This window comes from Mchenga conophoros, linkage group LG13 (assembly GCF_057382185.1).
Source record: "Mchenga conophoros isolate Kocher_MC1m ecotype Shallow Benthic linkage group LG13, M_conophoros_male_GT1.1, whole genome shotgun sequence".
Classification (NCBI taxonomy): Eukaryota; Metazoa; Chordata; class Actinopteri; order Cichliformes; family Cichlidae; genus Mchenga; species Mchenga conophoros.
In genome coordinates this window covers 8204489-8225402 of record NC_140538.1, presented here as the reverse complement: position 1 = coordinate 8225402, position 20914 = coordinate 8204489, and the positions used below count along the sequence as shown (strand labels likewise).

General features: G+C 39.6%; 1 protein-coding gene across 4 annotated transcripts; it reads right to left on the bottom strand.

Annotated features, from left to right (window-relative positions):
• Window positions 1-90: 90 nt before the first annotated feature.
• On the bottom strand, window positions 91-14680 carry aftphb (aftiphilin b). Of its 4 annotated transcripts, none has more exons than XM_085296257.1 (11): window positions 14333-14679; window positions 12762-13067; window positions 11584-12647; window positions 11225-11391; window positions 10587-10713; window positions 10405-10461; window positions 10068-10190; window positions 9899-9959; window positions 4334-4420; window positions 3673-3796; window positions 91-3574 (listed from the first exon to the last, which is right to left on the bottom strand). In XM_085296257.1, exons 2-11 carry the CDS (start codon window positions 13030-13032, stop codon window positions 3436-3438), a joined length of 2220 nt encoding a protein of 739 aa, XP_085152383.1. In that variant the 5' UTR covers window positions 13033-13067; window positions 14333-14679; the 3' UTR covers window positions 91-3435. The 4 variants fall into 4 exon arrangements, with proteins under 4 accessions (XP_085152383.1, XP_085152381.1, XP_085152382.1 ...); XM_085296255.1 differs by adding an exon at window positions 14152-14209 and having other exon boundaries at window positions 11584-13067; window positions 14333-14678; XM_085296256.1 differs by having other exon boundaries at window positions 11225-11367; window positions 11584-13067; window positions 14333-14680.
• Between the last annotated feature and the right edge of the window lie 6234 nt (window positions 14681-20914).

Here is a 20914-nt window from a genome sequence, read left to right as displayed (position 1 = left end):
TCATCAACCTACATACAGTTAAAGAAGGAAGGAAAAACACAATCACACAAATAATTACTGTGTCACAAACCATCTACATATTGTGCACGCATGAAGTTGTGGTTAGAAGTTTACGTACTGCATAGCATACTTCTTTAATGACTTTAAAAAAAAAACAATAATTAGATGCAGTTATTTATTCGGTCCAGTTTTGATGTGTGTTTTAGGTCATTGTCATGAACCTAACCTGGAGTACCCAGCTGTGTTCTGGCTTTAACTATCTAGCTTCTGTCTAACTACTACTATCTTTGCAAGAATGTGGAGGTGGTCCTACTCCTTTATTATTCCATCCACTTTCTGCAATGTACCACAATTACTGACAGCAAAATAGCGCCAGAGAATGATGCTAGCATCACCATGCTTAAGAGCTGGTACAGTGTTCTTAGATTTGAAAGCATCATCTTTGCCCCTCCACACATACCCTCTGTTATTGTGACCAAGTAGCTCAGTTTCTGACACTGGTCTTCCAGCAGTTTCCAGTTCCTTGGAATTTCTCATTGTTCTGAGTGTTGGCCAGTGAGTGCTGTCAAACAAATTCTTTTTATGCTGCCAAAGACAAACTACAGTTATAGTCAATCATAATCACCAATGCGAAGTTAGTAATGAAATGAAACTGCAGAACCTTAACTTTTAAAATATTTGAGTGTATATATATATTTGAGCCTGCATGTGCACTTGTGATCTTGTGTGGATTAGAGAAAATCCAAAATAAATTCAGATTAGTGTTTTTTGAACAAAGAAAGATGTATGCTGTACAATCGTTCCATCCTGGGAAATGAACAGTTCAAAATTACTAAGAAATTCAGGCCCATGATGAGCGTTCCACTTCTGACCACAACTATATTTATAAATGGCTGCACACAATCCATGTATCGTATACAAATGTATTAATTTAGAATTACCCTCCCACGCTTCCAGACATATTTTTATTTAGTATAGGAAAAAGGAGAGAACAAATTCCTTTTAGCTTATTTGATTAGTTTCTGATAACACTTACAATCCCTCTTTTCACATTATAATCATGGCAAAAAGAAAGTACACCATCTTTCAATTCACAGGTTTTACAAATCAGGACATAATAAAAATAATCTGATCCTTAGCAGGCCTCAAAATTAGGAAAATTAAACCTCTGACAATCAACTAAATGACAGATATGACACATTTTGCTAAATGACACATATTACAATGTGCAGTGTGTGTAGGTGTTAAGATTTGGATTTGCTTTGCAGCCACGGGCCCTGGGCTTCTTGCGGTTACTGACTCGACCATGAACTCCTCTGCATACCAAATTATTCAAGAATCAAATGTAAGGCCATCTGTCTCATAGATAAAGCTTGGTCAAAACTGGTTCATACAACAGGACAGGACCTTAATATAACCTGAACCTCAATGGGCTGAAGCAACACTGTAACAGAGAGTAGGGTAAAATTCCTCTGCAAGAGACAAGTCATACAGAAAACGATTACTTTAAGTTGTTGTTGCTAAAGGAGGCTCCATAAACTATTAATTTATGGGGTGTACTTAATTTTTCATAAACTGCTTCTGAAAGAGATGTAAATAGACTCTTCATTAGACAGAACCTTTGCAAAACAGCTTGTGCAGACTTCCGAAGTACTGAGTACTTCAGCTGATATCTTCAATACCTCGCTGGAGAAATGTGCCAGCCTGCTTTAAGGCCTCCACCATTTTTCTGTTTCCCAAAAACAATTAAAATTCGCCTTGATGACTACAGTCCTGTTGCTTTGACCTCATTAGTAATGAAAATGTTTGAGGATGTTGTGTTGTCACATTTCAAACCCATCATTGACCCCCTCCTGGATCCCTTGCACTAAAGTTATGCTTTCAACACCATCATCCCAGCTCTACGTCTCTCCAGGCTGAATGCACCTGCTCCCACCTACACTGGGATTAGTGACTTCCTGTTTGACAGAAGGCTGCTTGTGAGATCAGGCAGGCCCATTTCAGATTCAAAGAAGGTGTTCTTACTTTGACTGTCATGACTGTACATAAACCCTTCGTTTTATTGTAAAATGACTATAGGAAGCAGCTGTTTGTTTCACAGGAATGTGCGCAAGTGGACAACAAGCTTGTCACGGCAGTATTTCAGGACAATGTTTTTATACTCCAAAGCACCTCAGTAACATAAAATCACTGGAAACAAACAAATGAACAACAATAATGCTAAATATTTTCTAAAATAGTCAGGAACATGTAGCCTATTAGTTTGTGGACATCATAAAACATAAAAACAAAAAATCAGCCAGGAGCAGGAAACAGGAAAAAAAATATTATCATCAAAGAAATCTCAAATACTTTCGTGACTTGAATATGGAAACACATGTATGGCATCCTAATACTAAAACAGACATAACAGAATACTGTAACTGGCATGAAGCAAAACTTTGTAATAGAGGAAGAAAAATGAAAAAGTGAAAACAAAAGTGACCTTGCTAAAGCTGAAATTAAAGAAACAAAAAAATTGTTTGAAATGTATATTTCTTTAAAAAGGCCACATTACATAATCACATTCTTTCTGTCTTTTATATGATTTGTCTGTTATAGCCTTACATTAAAATAACCGTGAGTCGTTTTTAGGTAAAAATAACAACATACATATAAAAATATCCATTTCGACTGACATGTTTCCTGTAACAGACTAAATAAATCTGGGTAAAAGGGACGTTAAACCAAACTAAATCACAACACTGCACATTGAGGAGAATAATACTTTCACACACTGTACTGTTGCTGCTGATCTTCCGCTTTGCAGTTTGCAGTTTAGTATGCTTTGAAATTTGAATATCCTCATATGTGAGGATATTTTTTTACTCACAACTTTCACCCTAAAAGCAGAGGATAGCCAGCAGGTGGAGTATTTTTACTAAAGCAGGAAAATCAACCTCTCGTTTCCCAATAAGTCTCTATGATTTCATGTGACCTCACATGTAGTAGTATACCTATTCTATACCTCTTCAAACAGCCCGTGTTGAATCAGCTACATACATGGGAAAGCAGGCCAAGGCCAAGTGAAAGATTAAAGGGTTTTCTCATTTCTCTAATTTATGCCTTCTCATGTCCCCTGTTCTTCCTCCTGTCTCAGTTCCTAAAATGCATCTGCAGGTCTTGCTACAAGAAGCTACAATCGAGGATGCACAGGTATGTCCTTTGTCCTCTTTTATGCACTGAAGTGTTTCACTTGCAGTGTATAAAAGAGTTTTGCAGACAGCTGGAATAAACAGTGGAAAGAGAACTCTGCACACAAGCAACCATATCACAATGTGTTTAAAATGATCAGTTGTGTTATCAAATGTTCTGAACTCTTCTATCTGTGTGTGTTTAACAAAAATATCTCAAATTTTCACAATCCAGTTTGTTGTAAATATAAATAATGTGTTGTCATTTTGGAGAAGTGCATGCTATGGGTAGGAGCACGCTTGGGAACATGAGGACCTTGGCCTGCATGAAAGACAAGTTAGGAAGCACAGCGATCACCCTGGAAGCCTCTTCACTCAGCTCTTCACTCGGCAGGAATTTTCTGTCAGAGAGCACACGCAACCAAACAGTAACAGTTAAACTGGCTTTGAATTATTTCAATTTAAAACAAAAAACAGATCATATATCAGATTCACTGACCTCACTGAAATGCTCGTCTTCTCTGCGGAGGACATCAGGCGATTCAAAGTGTCCTCTAGGTGGCTGCTGTTAGTGTTGATTTCCAGCTTGCTGATGGTCAACTCATACAGCTCTGGATCAATTCCTTTACACAAAAGTGTTTCGTTATAACAAGACATACACCACAAGCAGCATTGAAGGCAGGGGTGGGCAAATAATTTTCCCAAGTTCCCAAATGAAATTGGGATTGTTGTGGGTGGATGCATTAAAAAGCTTATAAAGAGATGAGCCCACTCCCAACCAGTCGTGGCAGATGGCTGCCCCTCTTTGTGTCTGGTTCTGCTGAAGGTTTCTTCCTGTTAAAATTAAGTTTTTCCTTCCCACTGTCAGTAAAGTGCTTGCTGATAGGGTGTCTAATTGTTGGGGTTTCTCTGTATTATTGTAGGATCTTTACCTTATAACATTGAGAAGACTGTTGTTGTGATTTGGCATTATATAAATAACATTGAATTAAATACATAAGATTAATATTGAGCAGAATTGAGTTCAGCTTAATGGTCTGGCCTTCCACAACAGTCCCAGTTTCTAATGTGGCCTCTTGAGAAAAGTATTTGTCCACCCCTGATCTAGGCTCATTTCTGTATTGCTCTAAGTATCACAATTGAAAGGTGTAGTTATTTACCTGGAGGGGGACTCTGGCTTTGGGTGCTACTGCTGGACCTGCTCTCATCCTCAGGACCAAAGTAATCCAGACTGAGAGCAGAACAGTCTGTGCTAGCATAAGGGAGAAAGAAGAAGAGGTCTGAAGCTTTGTCTTTTTATCAGGACAGTCAAAGGAAATGGGTACAATCATTAAGGTAAATAAAAGAACCTCAATGGCATGTGGTGTCAGCAGTTTTGTTTGTTAGAAGTTATCTACATGTACTCTCCATGACTTGGAGTGTACACTTGGAAGGCAAGTATATGTATATTGGTATGTTAGTTTAAGTTTAAATCAGTGTTTTGGAGCCTGCTGTGGTGGAAGTCTTTAAGTGTGTTTCACTGAGAACACCCAGTGGTGTTGTGTACTGTAGTGAAACCTTTTTCACAGAAGACATACTGTGACTTGTCACAACAGGAATGTAACAAGGGCTTAGTTACCATAAGTCACATCAAATCATGTGCCACAAGAAATCCTCTAACTTTATACTTTATACTTAATGTGTCCATGATATTTTTTGTGTAAATAAAGAGCAGAGGTTTTTTTGGGCACACTAAGTTATATGTTAGAGCCATGTTACCAGATGAAGAATAAATATAACCAGCAGTGAAAATTTGACTTTAGACTCAAATTGAGGCATTATTGTTCAGTCATGTTGTCATTTGTAATGCCTGTTAATGTTAAAGTAAAACTGTACTGACAAAACCAGTCACAACCAGGAGGCTGCCACTTCACTGCAATGAAGAAGGTTAAACAGTAGAGGTCAGCAGAAACACACCGCTAAAGTTGGGTTTATTTTAGTCCGTTTCCCTTTTAAGTTTTATATGTGATTATTGTGTGTAATACTAGTGAATGGTAATGCTAAAAGGTTCTAGCTTAAAGATGAAATAGAATAATCGAATCAAATTAGTAGTCTTTTGTACTAATTGATGAGGATTGCCTCCTCCTGCAGACTCTGGTGGATTTGTCCTTATAAGGTCATGAAATAAAACCTTGTCATTTGTAGTTAAAAAATGACCCCAAGTTCTGATTTTTTTCCATTTTTGTGTGCAACTGAAGTAGTCTTAAAGGTCAATTAATACCAACTAACCTTGTGTAAACACACACAAACACACACACACAGTCTGACTAGACAACCACACCTGATTACTACCAGTCCTAACTAAAAATAACTTAGAGATTTTCAGAAGCGCAGAGTCAGTTAAATGACCTTTCAGCAACACAATAATCCTAAATCCAAAGAAATTCTGAAGAACTTAAGAAGAAAGTGATAAATACATCAGTCTGGGATGGGTTACAAAGCTATTTTTGAGGCCAGTTCATGTAAACCCTTGCAGACACATGGCCTCCAGATCCACAACGACACATTATCAATAAATAAAGACTTTCCAGGACGGCTCATCCGGGAAGTCATAAAAAAAAAAAAAATAGAAGTCAGCAGAAACACATCTAAAGAGAAAGATGTAAGAAACTGTGCACAGTGGGCAAAAATGAGACCCATGGAAGAGTGTAGACGTTATAGCATCTTTTGAAGAAAACTAAGGCTTATACAGACTCTGCTAAGACATACTCTACTGGACTCAGACATTTTGGGTCAATGTTTTAAAGAATGATTAGGATGAACTTTTTGTAAGAGAAAAAGTGTCACACCTGGTATAAACCAGACTCAGAATTCAACAAATTGGATGCTTTACAAAGAGTCAAGCGTGGAAGTGTTAGTGTTGTGAATGCTGTTGGTGCCAGTTGGCAGAGAGAAACTTGATATTGACCAAAAATCTTGTAGAGCAAAAAGTAGTTGCGGCTGCTCCTGAAGGGTCACCACAACAGGTGGATCTGCTTTGTTACGTTTCGGTGTTGTCAGTGTTTTGTTTTTTGCGTGACTGTCATGTATTTCCTGTTTTACTTTGAAAGTCTGTGTTATCTTAGTGTGTTCAGTTTACTTTTCCTTGTCTCGTCAGGTCTAATTTGCCCCAGCTGTGTTTCCCTCCTGTGGTCCATTCCCTGATTGCTCCTTCTATGTATTTAAGCCTTGTGTTTCTCCCCCCCCCGTGTTGTAAATAAATAGTTTGTTATAAATAGTTGTGAATGGGTTTGTCAATGCTTTCGTTATGGGATATTTTCGTTTTGGGATTTTGTGGTTTTATTTTCCTTATTTCTGTTTTTCTACGTTGCACCCCGGTTGCCTAGGCCGGGGTGTAACAGCTTGGATTCTCCTAACGCACCCCTCCCATTTATCTGGGCTTGAAACCAGATCGATGATTACGCTAGCATGTCTGGGGGCTCTTGCCAAAAATCCCAGAACTCAGTTTCGAGTGCAAGGGCAACCCTGGTGAGACAATGATCTAAACATAACAGTAAACAAAACACTTCCAAGAAGTTCACTTCTAAATGGCTCATGAATTGAATAAAATTCCATTTTAGTGTGAGCTAGTTTGAGGTTGGACTTGAACCCCACTGAGATGCTGTGGGAAGATCTGAAAAGAACCATTAGGCCTCAAAACCAGCCCCCTAAATGTGGCTGCACCAAAGCACAAAGCATTTGGTTGTACGTGTTCTAAAGGTGGCACAATTGGCTATTAAATTCAGAGACGCGATTTCTTATTACTTATAAAGTAATCGCGTCTCTGAATCACATTACAGAATTACAGAATCATTCCTCAAAAGGCTCAACACAATCATTTAGTGCTAACTGAATGTTTTTATGTAAAATCTTGTTTGACTATCTGACAGTTTGGAACACAAAAATGACAAAATGTAAATTAGATGGAGGTTAAAAAAAGTCTCTGCTTTTTAGACTTTTACATTTGTCTTGCAAAAAAAAAAAAAAAATCAATAAATAAATAGAAAAGCCATGCAAATGGTTAAGCTTTGAGTAATGTAACTCTAGTCAACCACTGAGAAGAGTGGTTTTATCACAAAGTGATAAAAGAGTGAAAACATGAAGAGAAGAGAAGACAAACCAAGCAGAAAGGATCAACCGATTTATTTCAGTATTTACAACTATTTCCCTCTACTCTGATAGCAGTGCATTAATTCTCAATTTGAGCAGTAAATCTGAATAAATTAAGAGGAAAAAAAGTTTTTTGTCACTGTAGGTCCAAACATTATTTCACTATTTGGGAGAAAAAAAAAGCACTCATTAGAAAATGCTTAGCAAAAGGCACAACTCATTATTTTAAAAAAAGAAAAGAAAAAAAAAGTGTGTGTTTACAGGAATAGTGCAGAAACATGTTTGATTGATAATGAAACACTGAAAAGCACTCAAAACCCGTTTTCTCAAAATAAAGCAAATTGGAATCAAACACTGCCACACAGAACGATCAGATCTAGAATCAAGTGCAAAAAAACTAAAAGAAAAACAAAGAATTAAGTATTAACTGACGACATAAAAATCACACCTGCAAGCTTTAACTGTGACTCCTCCTTTGCAATTTTAATTATGAAAGCCTGCTTTCTATTAGGACAGTAATCCCACAAATTAAATTTATCCCAAAATTGGCTTCATATCTAACAGAAATAAATAAATAATAAATTACAGAACAGACGACACACAGTTACATAAAATGATGTACAATAATAAGATTGCATCCTGCATCTTCTTGTATTAATAGATTTGTTCTTGCAAACTAGTAATGTGTTTTGACTTTCTTTCTGCACTCAGCACCACTTACACCCTGCACACTGCCCTCTGCTGTGCAAGCTTCATTATTACAACTTTAATCTTTGTTCTGCCCTATGTTTAGTCTTCTATGTGTTGCCGATCTAAAAATAAAATAAAATAAAAAATTACAAATAAATGAAAACAAACAAAACTGAACTCAGATGATCGGGAGATGTAAAATCTCTTTTCGTACAGTTGCCTGAGGACCTGCAGACTGAAATCATCCAGATTTGAGCAAGAACATTACTGCTCAAGTCCAGGAAATGGATGTAGTAGCTGCTCAGTGCCATCCTTAGTTATATACATGTATATATATCAATAAACACCATCAAAAAAGATGCTATGTTTCATGCTACAAATTAGAAATGGATTTTATATTTTAGTTAGTAGTCACAATTCACATTTTTAGGTTAGTAAGCTATGCTTTCAGCCACGCTGCATGTCATACAAACTCTTTGTTAGAATTATTTAGCACACTTTATTTTACCTTTACCCTCTTAAACATTTGCAGCAGCAAAATGATTTGCGTGGCAAAGTTTGTGTATACTGCTGTTTTACAGCAATGACAGAGCTATATCTTTTTTAGTGTGTTGGTTTGAATCCATGTCGCATTAAGTTATGAAAGAACCAGATGGGATTTTCCTACCTGCCCTTTTGTTTTTTTGTTTGTGGTCTCATCAAAAAGTTCTGCAATTCAATTGACAAATTCAAATTAACAAAAAACAAAGAACTAAAAACAAACAAACAAACAAAAAAATACAACAACAAAAAAACCCAAAAAACTGCACCCCAGCAATACTTGGCTGAAGTCCCCTTCAAGATCATCTCCTTAATCTTTGCTTTCAAAAAGTTTGATGTTCATTATGAAATTAGGCAGTCATGCTTGAAGTGATCCAGATGTGCACAGGGAGATTACACTGAAGGGGAGATTGGCCATATTTTAATCTAATTTGCGTTTTTCTGTGGACTCTTGGAACCTTTTTTTTTTTAAATCATACTTTTTGATCAAAGAGAATATTTAATAATTTTTAATTTATAACTCACGATTTTTGGAATTTAGGATGAATACAAACGTTCATTTGAAAACTGCAAAAACATAAAACTGAACAGTACAATAAGTTATGATTCTCATTGACTTGATAAAACATTCCTGAGCAAAAAAATAAATAAATAAGTATACTGGTATAGATTATTCTTTTTTAATTTGTCTTTACTAGAAATGTCTAATGGCTGACTTACAGTAATTCTGGCAACAGGTTGACGATATTAGTACTAAGGACCTGGAAGTTTGACCCCCACAATAGCCAAAAATTAAAAGAGACCAAAAAAAAAAAAAAAAAAAAAAGATCCTTTAGAAGAACAAATCTGTTGATTATTCAGAGTGCACGTTATTTTCATGCTCAGTGAGTAAACCACAAAACAGAAATGAAACAGGTTAGTATGCACATCATGTCTTCAATAGGCTTCTTACACATCAGGTGTGAGTTCATTAGAAATTTTCCATAAATAAATTAGACTGAGATCATTTTTTTCCTCAACAGGACAACAGGTAAATACAACAGGTGAAGAAAAAGAGCAAAAAGGGAGATCAGCACAGTGTTTCCCCTGTTTTTGGTCATGATTTCAAAATACTGGATGATTGTTATTCTTGAGAGGAAATTATTATTAAAGGAAAATATTATATTTTGATGACATGTTGTGATCCCGTATTACTGCAAAGTGCCTTAAGGGGAAACACAGTAAATTCAAAGAGAAAAAGCACATGCTGTGAAGATAGTGAGAAGCCCAGAGTTAAATCTTAACAAAAGGTTTGGTTTGATAATAGAAGCCATGACTGGTAGTCTACTTCCGACCCCAGAAATGTGGGGCTCGGCGAGGGGACGTACCGTCCTGAGAGCTGCTAAGGCCACGACCGCTCCAGTCCAGCTGGCTGGAAGGGAGCTCCTCCTGCCACGACACAAAATTGACCTTCTTTAGTGGCATTTTAAGTTATTCCATTCAAGTGTAATGCTTTGTGATTTTGTTTAATGAGTCAAATCAAACAGACAAGTTTACCTGCGCTGAATGTGTTGAGGGGCCCGGTATATCCCGGGGCCCTGGAGGTGCTTGTGCTGTAACAGCTGTGCTTCCTGAAGAGCAGGCAGCTGGCACGGCATCTTTGGTTGGCTCAAGCATTCCCTGAAAGTGACAGAAACTGATATTCCAGCTGGGAAACACTGAATAAAGATACATAAAGAGCAACCGGTCCCACAGGGAAGCGACAAAGCCCAGTATGCTTTAGTACTACTGAATCTGTCCTCAATTCACAGACAATCAGACAAGACACAGTTTGTCTGATCTCCTACCACACACACCAGTGAAGTTTATTCACATTTACTGCAGCAAGACTCACCAGACTGGATGCAAAAGCAGGCACAGTCACAGACTGCTTATTCCTCCCAGTGAACACCTTGGAATTGGGAATGAGCAAGTGTTAGGAACACTATAGCATTGGAAGATACCAAGAGAATTTTTGGTCCATTTTAGCAGCAGTTTAAGCCATGTAATGGAAAATGCTACTGATGCCTAACTCACAACGTTTCTTGTGTCCACGCCAAGACAACTGAGCAGAGTCCTGTTAGTATGGGAGCCCCCCCATTGAAACTGGAGCCCAACTGCATTGTGGACATCCTGATGTGGCCTCAATATCTCCTGCTGAATCCTGGAAGGTCAGAAGAAAATTTAAAAGCAGCTAAGATTTTGAGAAGTTATTACTTTATCTGCTATATCAAGGAATGAAATTCTAAAATGTTAAGGATACCACTACAAATTGAAAAATTTATGCACTAATGTGATTAGTGCAAACTAATCGTATAGGGTACATCTTCAGACCAGATTTCTATTAACCCATTCATGCATGAATTATGACAACCTCAATCAGGATTTTTTTCTTAAATATTTTTATTCATCTTTAGGCAAAAAAGATTTTTGAACTTTATTTTTAAACTATTTTTCAAATAGTTTTTGACATGTCCACAAACATCACCTTTGGAGTGGGTGGCAGGGTATGGAGTGACACATCAGTGTCCAATGTAGTGGTTTATGTGTACATAAAAAAAAAACAAACCAAGAAATCACAGAAAATTAACCAATCCTAAGCCTGAGGGGAAGTTGACAGACTAGCTGATGGCTTTCCAGATTGGTTAAGCCATAATTCAGGAGTTTCTCCTCACCGCTGAGCACTGCTGGGGACTGGTACCTCCTCCCCACTCTCAGAGAGATGCTCAGCTTGAAGCAAAGCACTGAGGCCAACCAGCTCCTTCTCATCTTCCACAGCTGGAACCACTACCTTTGGGAAACTGGCTTGAAGGATTTCCTGGACACGACAGGGCAGTGAATCCTGGTCAGATAGGAATATAAGATGGTTCATTTTTAAACTAGAATTTCAGAAATATCTATTTATCTTTTTAAAACATTAATATGCCTTTAAATAGCTTAAATTCTTTTTAAAAATTGGTAACATTTAATAATAAAAACAGACAACCGATAATGTAAGCAGAAGTTTAGGTTTTTAAATAAAATTAACTTCTACCTGAGAGCTGTTCCTTCTTGTTCCTTCCACTCTGTCCTGCTTATTCTTTTCCTCATCGTCTACATCAGTCTGCAGGCTGCTGACTGGTGCTCTGAACTGTCTCCAACTTCTTCCATCCTCTGCACTCTGGTCATTGAATTCCGCCCACGACCCCTCTTCATCCTCCTGCGTGGGCGCCGAGCAGAAATCTGCAAAGCTGTCACTCAGTGGGAGATTTCCCAGAATCTGCACCCCTGCATCAGCTGTTTGAAGATCTTCTTGAGGTCTGTGATGCTCAAAACTGCTGTCAGTAAAGTCAGCAAATCTGTCTTGCAAATTTGTTCCAGATTGTGACTGTTTGGAGGTAGCAGAATTTTCCTGAGTCGGATATTCGTAGTGATGAATGTCCCTGTCTGACTCAGTCTGGTTGAGGTTTGTCACATTACTGTTTCCAAAAGAGTCAGAATGTCTGCAGTTTCCCAGGTCTTCATCTTCATCAAACTGGTCCCAATCAGTTTGATCATCTTGAGAAGCAAGGGATGAAACATTTGGTTCCAAATCTGCAGAAGCAACCTCAAATGACAAATCATCACTGAAGGATGCCAAGTCCTCTGACATAGGCTCATGCATACTACATGTTTGAAAGATTTCTTCTGCATCTCCATCGTCCTGTACCTCAGAGGTTTGAAGAGAATTAAAGCTATTCCTCCTTTCCCTCTGACTATCCCAAGGCTTATCTAGCTCCTCCTCTTCAGAAGGAAAACTCCAATTTCCTGTAGCTTCCTGAGGCTGATGATGGACCTGAGATGGTTGCACAAGTGCTGCATCTCTTTTCTCCCTGATCTCAGTGCAGATGTTTTGTTTTTCTTTGTGTGCACAGTGATATCTGGGCTCAGATTCCATAATAAAATCCTCTCCTGATTCATGTATTTGTTCACTAAAGGTGCTGTTTGTCCCTTTTACTCTCGCATCCTCCTGCTCTGTGTTAGCCAGTGGAGAGAAGCCACAACACCAGGGGTGTCCCGTCTGCTTTGTAAACACAGTGAAATCAGCAAACCCCGTTTCCTCCACAGGAGACCGACCACCTACAGAAGAAGTATGGGCCCCAGAGTTATGTTCACTTTCAGCAAATCCATTTGTGAGGTGCAAAGAAGGTTCAGCATTATAATCCTCCTGTCCTACATCCATCTGAGCCTTACCAGACTCCAGCTTCACTTCGGATGTAGGCTGGGATTGTTCACCTGCGCAATTAGAGCTGCAACTGGGTTGATGGGTGGCTGGTTCTGAGGTTGGAGAAGGAGGTCTGAAACTAGAAGGTGACTCAGTTGCATCAGCAAAATTAAGAGAGGAGCAGGACATCCTGACAGAAAAGTCCTTAAACTCATCCTCCTCTGATGCCACCTCCCCATCACCATCATCATCCATCAGAGGCAAGGAAGAGGAGTGCAAGGGTATGATGTTGGGTTCCATGGGTTCTCCTTGCAGGACCCAAAGGACTCATGCACCTGGTAGAAGTAAGTGCACACAATCAGAAAAGAAGGATAAAAAAACAAAACAACAGCTTCTGGGAATAATTTCAGTGTTAAAGTTATTTGCTTAATAATTTATACTTAAAGGTTCTTTTTGGATAAAGCTTATATTTTCGTCTGGATCAAATGACCCTGAACCCTTGTTGGGGGGGGGGGGGGGGGGGGGGCCTTTCCATGATGCACTGAGCATTTCTTCCTTAATCATTTCTTTTCACTCTTTACTGCATTCAATCACTAGTAGTTATTAAACTCTGGCTCCTTCTACCATACTCTCTTTTCTCCCATCTCTGCTCTCTTCCTTTGCTGGTCACGGCAGATCGCTCTTCCTCCCTGTGCCTTTTTCTACCAGAGGTTTTTTCCTGTTAAGAGGGACTTTTTCATTCCCACAGTCACCAAGTACTTGCTCATAGGGGGTTTTCCGATTGTTGGGCTTTTCTTTGTAATACTGTAGTGTCTCTCACCGATTAAATATTCCAATAATAAAAATGTGCTGGAAATAAGCAGGCCACGTCCCCTTTAAATATGAATATTTTTTTTACCTTTTAAAAAAAAAGTTTTATTTTTATTTTATTAGCCTGGCTCACCTGAGATCAAAATAGCAGGCAGGTGGAACAAAAGACCAACTGAAATAAATTTGGCACAGCCCTGTGATCGTTGATTTCCACACTTGTGTACATGGGACTGCTGGCATTCTGCAGAGTTAAATAATGAGGAACTTGCACATAATGTACACAATGAGCAATCTGATTTCCTCATTTCAAATATCACCTTCTTTCATTTGATCTATAAAACCACCTGCATGACTCTCCACCTGGTTCTGATCCTAAGACGCAAGAGAGGCCAGCGCTGCCCCGGACAGTAAGCCGATACGGGAAACAATATCCGCAGCTTTGTGCTACTTAGATGAACAGCACAAACCCGAAGTCTTAGCCCTACAGGGTCACAGATAAGCTCTTAACGCAAAAAACAAATGAACTGGAGTCTATTCTGGTTCATTCTATTTAACAAATGTGATCATGTGAACTCTGTGCGTGTTTCTGTATTGAACAAGTTAACGCACGCCTTTTGTGGGCGAAAACAAGCACCGCCGTCCTGCCATTTTCTCCAGCCTCTTCATCCTGGACAGACAGACAGGTGTCATCGTGGCATGACGTGAACAGCTGAATGTAGAGTCATGTAAACGCAAACTGTTCACGAAACTCGCTAATTAGGTAGCACTGATGCAAAGAGAGCTTACTCACCAATAAATAATGGGGTTAAAATAAGGTAGTTCCCAAACGGCATTCCGCTGTCCTGTTACCGACACAGAAGCTGATTAGCTGACATGGCCAGCGGCTAGCTCATGTAGCCGCTGTCTGATGCTAGCTGTCCGTCAGAATCAGCCAGACAGTGACAGGCCGTTTAACGAGCAATCCCAGCTCTTTATTTATCACCTCTCGTTCACTTCGCCTGTCTGTCAACTGTGCAGCCCTTCTCCATCCTCTCGAGGTCTCCGTAGGCGTCACCTGGGATGCTAAAAGTACTAAGATGTCACACTCTGCTCCATCCACAGTGAAGGGAGTAACTCAAGGTCAGCGTCACAGATGGGGAAAGGGATGCCTCTTCAAATAGACGATCTTCGTTGAAGAATATCGCCTCCTACTGGAGGAAATTTATTCCTAAATTGCCTTTTTTTAACCTCCACTTTGTTACTGTCACTGTAAACAAACGAATGAACAAACTATGTTTCATGGATCTAAGTTAGCATCCTCAGGTTTGCAACTGTGGGAAATATATTCTTCCTGGTGTTTATCATGTTTTTTCACCTGTATCAGGTTATCTGTCCATAGGAGTTGCCCTTATCTCATATCCTACAGTACAAAGGCTTAGATCATTTATGGAAATGTGTGCTTTATCACTGTCTATAATTATTCTTTTTTACTGTGCAAACATTCAAAGCAAACACATAAAATATCAGAAAATAAAAAATAAAACTGGGTCGAACTATGTGAAGACTGGGCTGACTTTTTCTGCTTCAGCATAGCTGTTTATATGGCAGAATAAAAGAAAGTGTCAGGCTTTACAGGCCACATAGTTTCAGGATTTTCTTTAAGTGATTGGTTTGAGATTTTTAGTTGGATGTTGTTACAGTCTTTTCTTCCTGTTTGTTTTGTTGTGCCTTCCTGTTTATCTCGTTTCTCCATTTCCCCCTCCCTTTGCCTTCATGTTTCAGTATTTCTTTTCCTCTTTGCAGTTAGTCTGCCATCGTGAGTATTACCTCTATTTGATTCCAACTCTCTTCAATCTGTCATGTGTGGAAGTGTCTTGCTTCTCCCCAAGTAAGCTCATCTGTTTCCCCACCTCTTCTTCCCTGAGTTCCTTCTCGCTTGTTTTTGAGTGGGAGTTTCTATTTGTTTTGCCTACTGGACTTAGTGTAACATTAGTTCTTTTTGGATTAAAGGCTTTTGCATTAAAGGCTTAGCTCTTGTTTATTTAACTTGCCTCTGCCTCCCATTGTTGGGTGCAGCATGTGCTAACACATGTAACTGCAGTAATGTTACATCTGATCTGTGTATGATCTGAATATTATTACACAGCGGTTCCACTGATGATTTTCACATCATTTTTCCCCTAACTAAGGGTGTATCTGTACACATCATTCATAAAAGATGTGTATTTTGAAAAAATGCAAACATTCATCACTAATACAGATTTTTATAGGCACCTTTGAAAACACTCAAGGACACCTTACAAATTTAATAACAATTTCAAATTCTGAGGCAAGTGGACATGCAAAAAAAACTCTTTGAAAGGTAGATGTTTAAAAGGTTCAAAAAAGTTTTTTTCATGCCCAAAGCTTAATAAAAATACTTAAGCAAAAAAATCCCAATTGAGGTTGTCATAATTCATGCATGAAAGGGTTAAAACTTATCCTTTGTTTCATTTTTTAGTGAAACTCTGGTAGAGTAGCTTTGAAACTGATAATTCAGCATATACTAAAAAGCCTTTTCTTGTGGATATTTTATTTTGCAATATTTCTAATTACCACACTTAAAAATGAACAGCCTGTAATGCTATCATGACTCATCACTTTTTCTCTCCGTTTTGGCCTTCCGTCCACACTGAGACGGTGTTTTCGGTCAAGGAAAGCGCAGCGTTTTGAAAACGCTCTCCAAAGCATATACATTTGAAAAACGACGTTTTCGAGTAGCATTGTGGAAAGCGAACTGGAGCCTTTTTGAGAACAATGATACATTGTAGACTACGTCCACACGTACACGGGTATTTCTGAAAACAGATTTTTCGTTTTTTTAAAAAATCCCATCCACGCCTCAACAACAAAAACGAAGGAAAATGCTGAAAGGAGCATGCCAAAGCAACAGGTGGCGCTATATTCCTAACCGTGTAGAAATGTTGGCCAATCAGATGTCTAGACGCCTGGGCGGGAACGAGTAAACAAAGATGGCGCAAAGAAGCAGACCTGAGTCCTATGCGTGGAGGGACAGTTACTGTCTGTGTATGTAAGCATTTAAACACTACAGAGAGTAAAATTAACAGTATTTTGTCTAAGTCCGCCATTGTAGAAATTGATTTCACCGAAACAATAACTTGGCGCACCTATGACCCTGCGTTTTCTCCGTTTTTCTTGTCCATAGTAAACGCAAAAACTGAGTTCTTGAAAATCTCCACCCAGGCAGGAATTTTTAAAACTCTCCGTTTTCAGTGGCCGGAAACGCCATTTACGTGTGGACCAAAGGTACAAACGCATAGAAAAATCTACGTTTTCAAAAATACCCATACATGTGAACATAGCCTAGTCAAGTGATGCAATCATGTGACAAATTGAGACAGCACCGTTAAAGATTAATATCAGTTTGTACATGGTCCAGATAGCTTTTCTTCAATTCTCAATCGCTTTTCCAACTTTGTACTTTTGTATTACTTGCAGCAACAACTCCACCTAATTGTTAGTCCATTTAAAAAAAAAAAACTCGTTGCTTTTGCTCGACATTTTGCAGAGACAAGAGCCAGAAAGTAAATCCGGTTGTTCAGTCTGACGTCACTAGCCGTGTCTGGGTCTAAACTCCGCTGCAGGTCCATATATCAAACGATCACTATGGCATTACTGAGAGTTGAAAAACTGTCTAAAGTCTTTCATCTTTAATAAAATGATCAGCATTCTGCTCTACCAGGTGTAACAATTGAGTTTAACATCCAGGCATCCATGAAAACAGAATTTATGACATTTAACAGAATTAGAAGTTAGCAGGGAGTTAGCTCGCTAGCTTCTATCTAAATACAATATAGCATGTCCTGACTGCGGGGTTTTGGAAACAAATTAAAACGTACAACTCTTATCACTTCCAGCATAAATGAAGACAGAAAACTAAACAGCAGTGACGTTTGTAGGGTTACTGAAGTTGGGCTAGCTGGTATATAATGATGTGCTACGTGATCGCTAGCGACACAGCTATGTTAGCATAATATAAACAAGCTAACTTTTTTCCCACTCGAGAAAAGTTACCATGAGTGTTCTCGGTGGTCAGGAACAAATGTAATCGCACGGCAGGATGCTGTAAAAGGACCAAACTTCAGCCAGGAGAACAACTGAGATAATCCATCCACAATACGAGGTTAGTCATTCATATACTGCTGTATGGGCTGGGCTGTAGTTACAGCCTAAGGTAAAAACTGAGCTTAAATAAATGATTAGCGGTAATTAGGGCTGAACGATTATGGAAAATAATCTAATTGCGATTTTTTGCCCCAATATTGCGATTGCGATGCGATATGCGATTATTTTTTAAGGTCTTTGTCTTCTGTATTATTAAACAAAGACAAGCAATACATCATATAGTATGGCCAATACTATATTACATTAATTTTAAACTGTTCTTTCCTGGAAGACAGACCTCTGTTATGATGACATGAGGTGATGCATGAATTGATGACTGACATTTTTATTTAACTTCTTCAATCACAACAGTATATTTGAACATACACAATAGTTTATTTTTAGCTTACAAACATCTGAGCATAAAGTGCTGACAAGGAACCCTGGTGTAAACATTAAAATGAAAGTCAGTACAATGTGCAGATTGCAGAAATATACATAAACAAAATCAGTGGCTTTACCACACTCAGTTTTTCGACATCTGTGAACTACTAGACAGTCATTCAATTAAAAAATAATATTAAATAAATAAAACTAATAAATAAAAAATACACACATCTTACTGATCTCTGCAGTCAGTAACATTACACATAAAGTGCAAACATAATAGCAATTGTATAAACACACACACAAACACGCCTTTAAAATTTAAAGGCGTGAAATTGGACGGTCTAGCCTTCTGAATCAGAAGGCTAGTTCTGATTAGCGTCACCGCTGTCTCGGTGGAGTTTAATAAACTCGGCCGTCTGCTTCTTGCTATCTAAAATATAACCAGACACTGGTGTAAATTCTCGACTGTCTCACACTTCTGTTTAATAAGTTTTCTGTTTGACGTTTAGTCAGCTGTGTGAAAACCAAGGAGGAACCCACCCGGGGGATTAATAAAGTTTTATTTTATCTAATCTAATAACTTTAATCTCAGCCAAACCGATTTACTCACGAACAAACAAAACACTGAAAAAAGCCCAACAATAACATTTTTAGGTTGTCTAAGTGACTTATATATTACGTTTAACCCGAGCAGCGAAACTCCGCGGTGATCTGAAAATGATGTGCCGGGAGTTGTGCCGTTCTCGGCCGCATCAGTAACCCTCGAGCTCCCGGCTAGCTGTCGAGCTGGTGGGTAGCAGACGCCTCTGAAAACGTCGAAGCACTTTTGCAAATATGGGATATCTTGATAAACCGAGCAGATATTTGATGTTTACACAACTACTTTCTCGCCTGAAAATATGTTAAAAGTTTATTTTGTGACCCAGAAAGATTAGTATGAGTAATTTTAAAACTTAGTAGCGGCCGCCATTGTTGGAAACTGGAGTTTGGCTGGGCCGCGCTATGAATTCTGGGATATGGTAGTAATTTGGACAGCCTTCGGCGTGTCGCTGTGACGTAATCGGTCTACAAATGCGGCCTCAGGAGGATGCAGCCCATGAATTTGGACATGTCCAGAGTATAATCGCAGCCTTTGCGGTTAGAAAATTGCACTTGATCATGTCGCGATATTATCGCAAATGCGATATATCGTTCAGCCCTAGCGGTAATAAAAGCCGAGGGAGGTCAACAGTGATCACTGACTGTTTTAGGAGCTTTTTGAGATCAAATAGAAGAAAATACATAACATTAAACATGTTAACAACACAAAAGCCATATTAAACGCAGACTACTTTAGACCCAGAAGTACGATTCGTCGCGTCATCACTGAACAACCGGATTAACGGCAGACGGAAATGAGGCAGGTCGAATCACCTTGCGTTTCACGCATGCGCAGTAATGGAAGGTAAGCGGTTTCGGCCGTTTCAATGTGGACGCACAACTCTGTGAAAACGGTAGTCTGGACACGGAGCGTTTACAGATGAAAACGCCTTTTTCAAATTTATCCGGGCTCGTGTGACGTAAGATCACAGGCCGTTCCAATGCCGTCACCAAACACCACACTTCAAAGCACAAAGCCTGTGTTGTCACAGTAACGCATTCTGCGATAGGAGGTCATATATAGGAGTGAAACTGACATTCGCACAGCCTGAACTGGTTCACGTCTGCAGCGCTGCCGTCTCTTGTAACCCTGCACGTTTCCAAGGTTTGCTTTTTACGATATTCTTGTAGTTTTTGTCCTCAGATGAGGTGTGAAATGTCTGTGTGGTGCAGCCTGGTCTGCCACCCACCTATAAAAGGTGGAGGCTCACCAGGACATGCACGCCTCACAAGTTCCCGGCTCTCTCGACTCGGTTGTAGACGGGTTTCTTGGAGAGGGGGAGGGCAGTGAGGCACAGTCCCCCGTCCCCCGACGCCCCTCGCGATGCCCCTCCTTCTTCGACTAACCCTCTACATAGGAGCCGTGAGAGCCAGGAACTTGTGAGTTTTGTATGTCCACTCAGGAATCATTCATACCTGGTCTGTAGGAAGTTCCTGTCAGAAGGAGGGGGCACCGCGAGGGCGTCGAGGGGCGGAAGGCGGTGCCTTAGTGCCTTCCTCCTTCTGACATTGTAAAGGAACCCTAACTTTATTATTTTTTTAAAAGTAAGATGTATGTATGTATGTATGTATGTATGTATGTATGTGTTTTTTGTCCTCAGATGAGGTTTGAAGTGTCTGTGTGGTGCAGCTGGTCTGGTCTGTCTCTGTACAGTCGAGGCTGCACCCACCTACAACAGGTGGAGGCTCACCAGGACATGCACACCTCACAAGTTCCCGGCTCTCTCGACTCGGTTGAAGACAGGTTTCTTGGAGAGGGGGAGGGCATTAAGGCACAGTCCCCCGTCCCCCGACGCCCCTCGCGATGCCCCTCCTTCTTCGACTAACCCTCTGCATAGGAGCCGTGAGAGCCAGGAACTTGTGAGTTTTGTATGTCCACTCAGGCATCATTCATACCTTGTCTGTAGGAAGTTCCTGTCAGAAGGAGGGGGCACCGCGAGGGCGTCGAGGGGCGGAAGGCGGTGCCTTAGTGCCTCCCTCCTTCTGACATTGTAAAGGAACCCTAACTTTATTATTTTTTTAAAAGTAAGATGTATGTATGTATGTATGTATGTATGTGTTTTTTGTCCTCAGATGAGGTTTGAAGTGTCTGTGTGGTGCAGCTGGTCTGGTCTGTCTCTGTACAGTCGAGGCTGCACCCACCTACAACAGGTGGAGGCTCACCAGGACATGCACACCTCACAAGTTCCCGGCTCTCTCG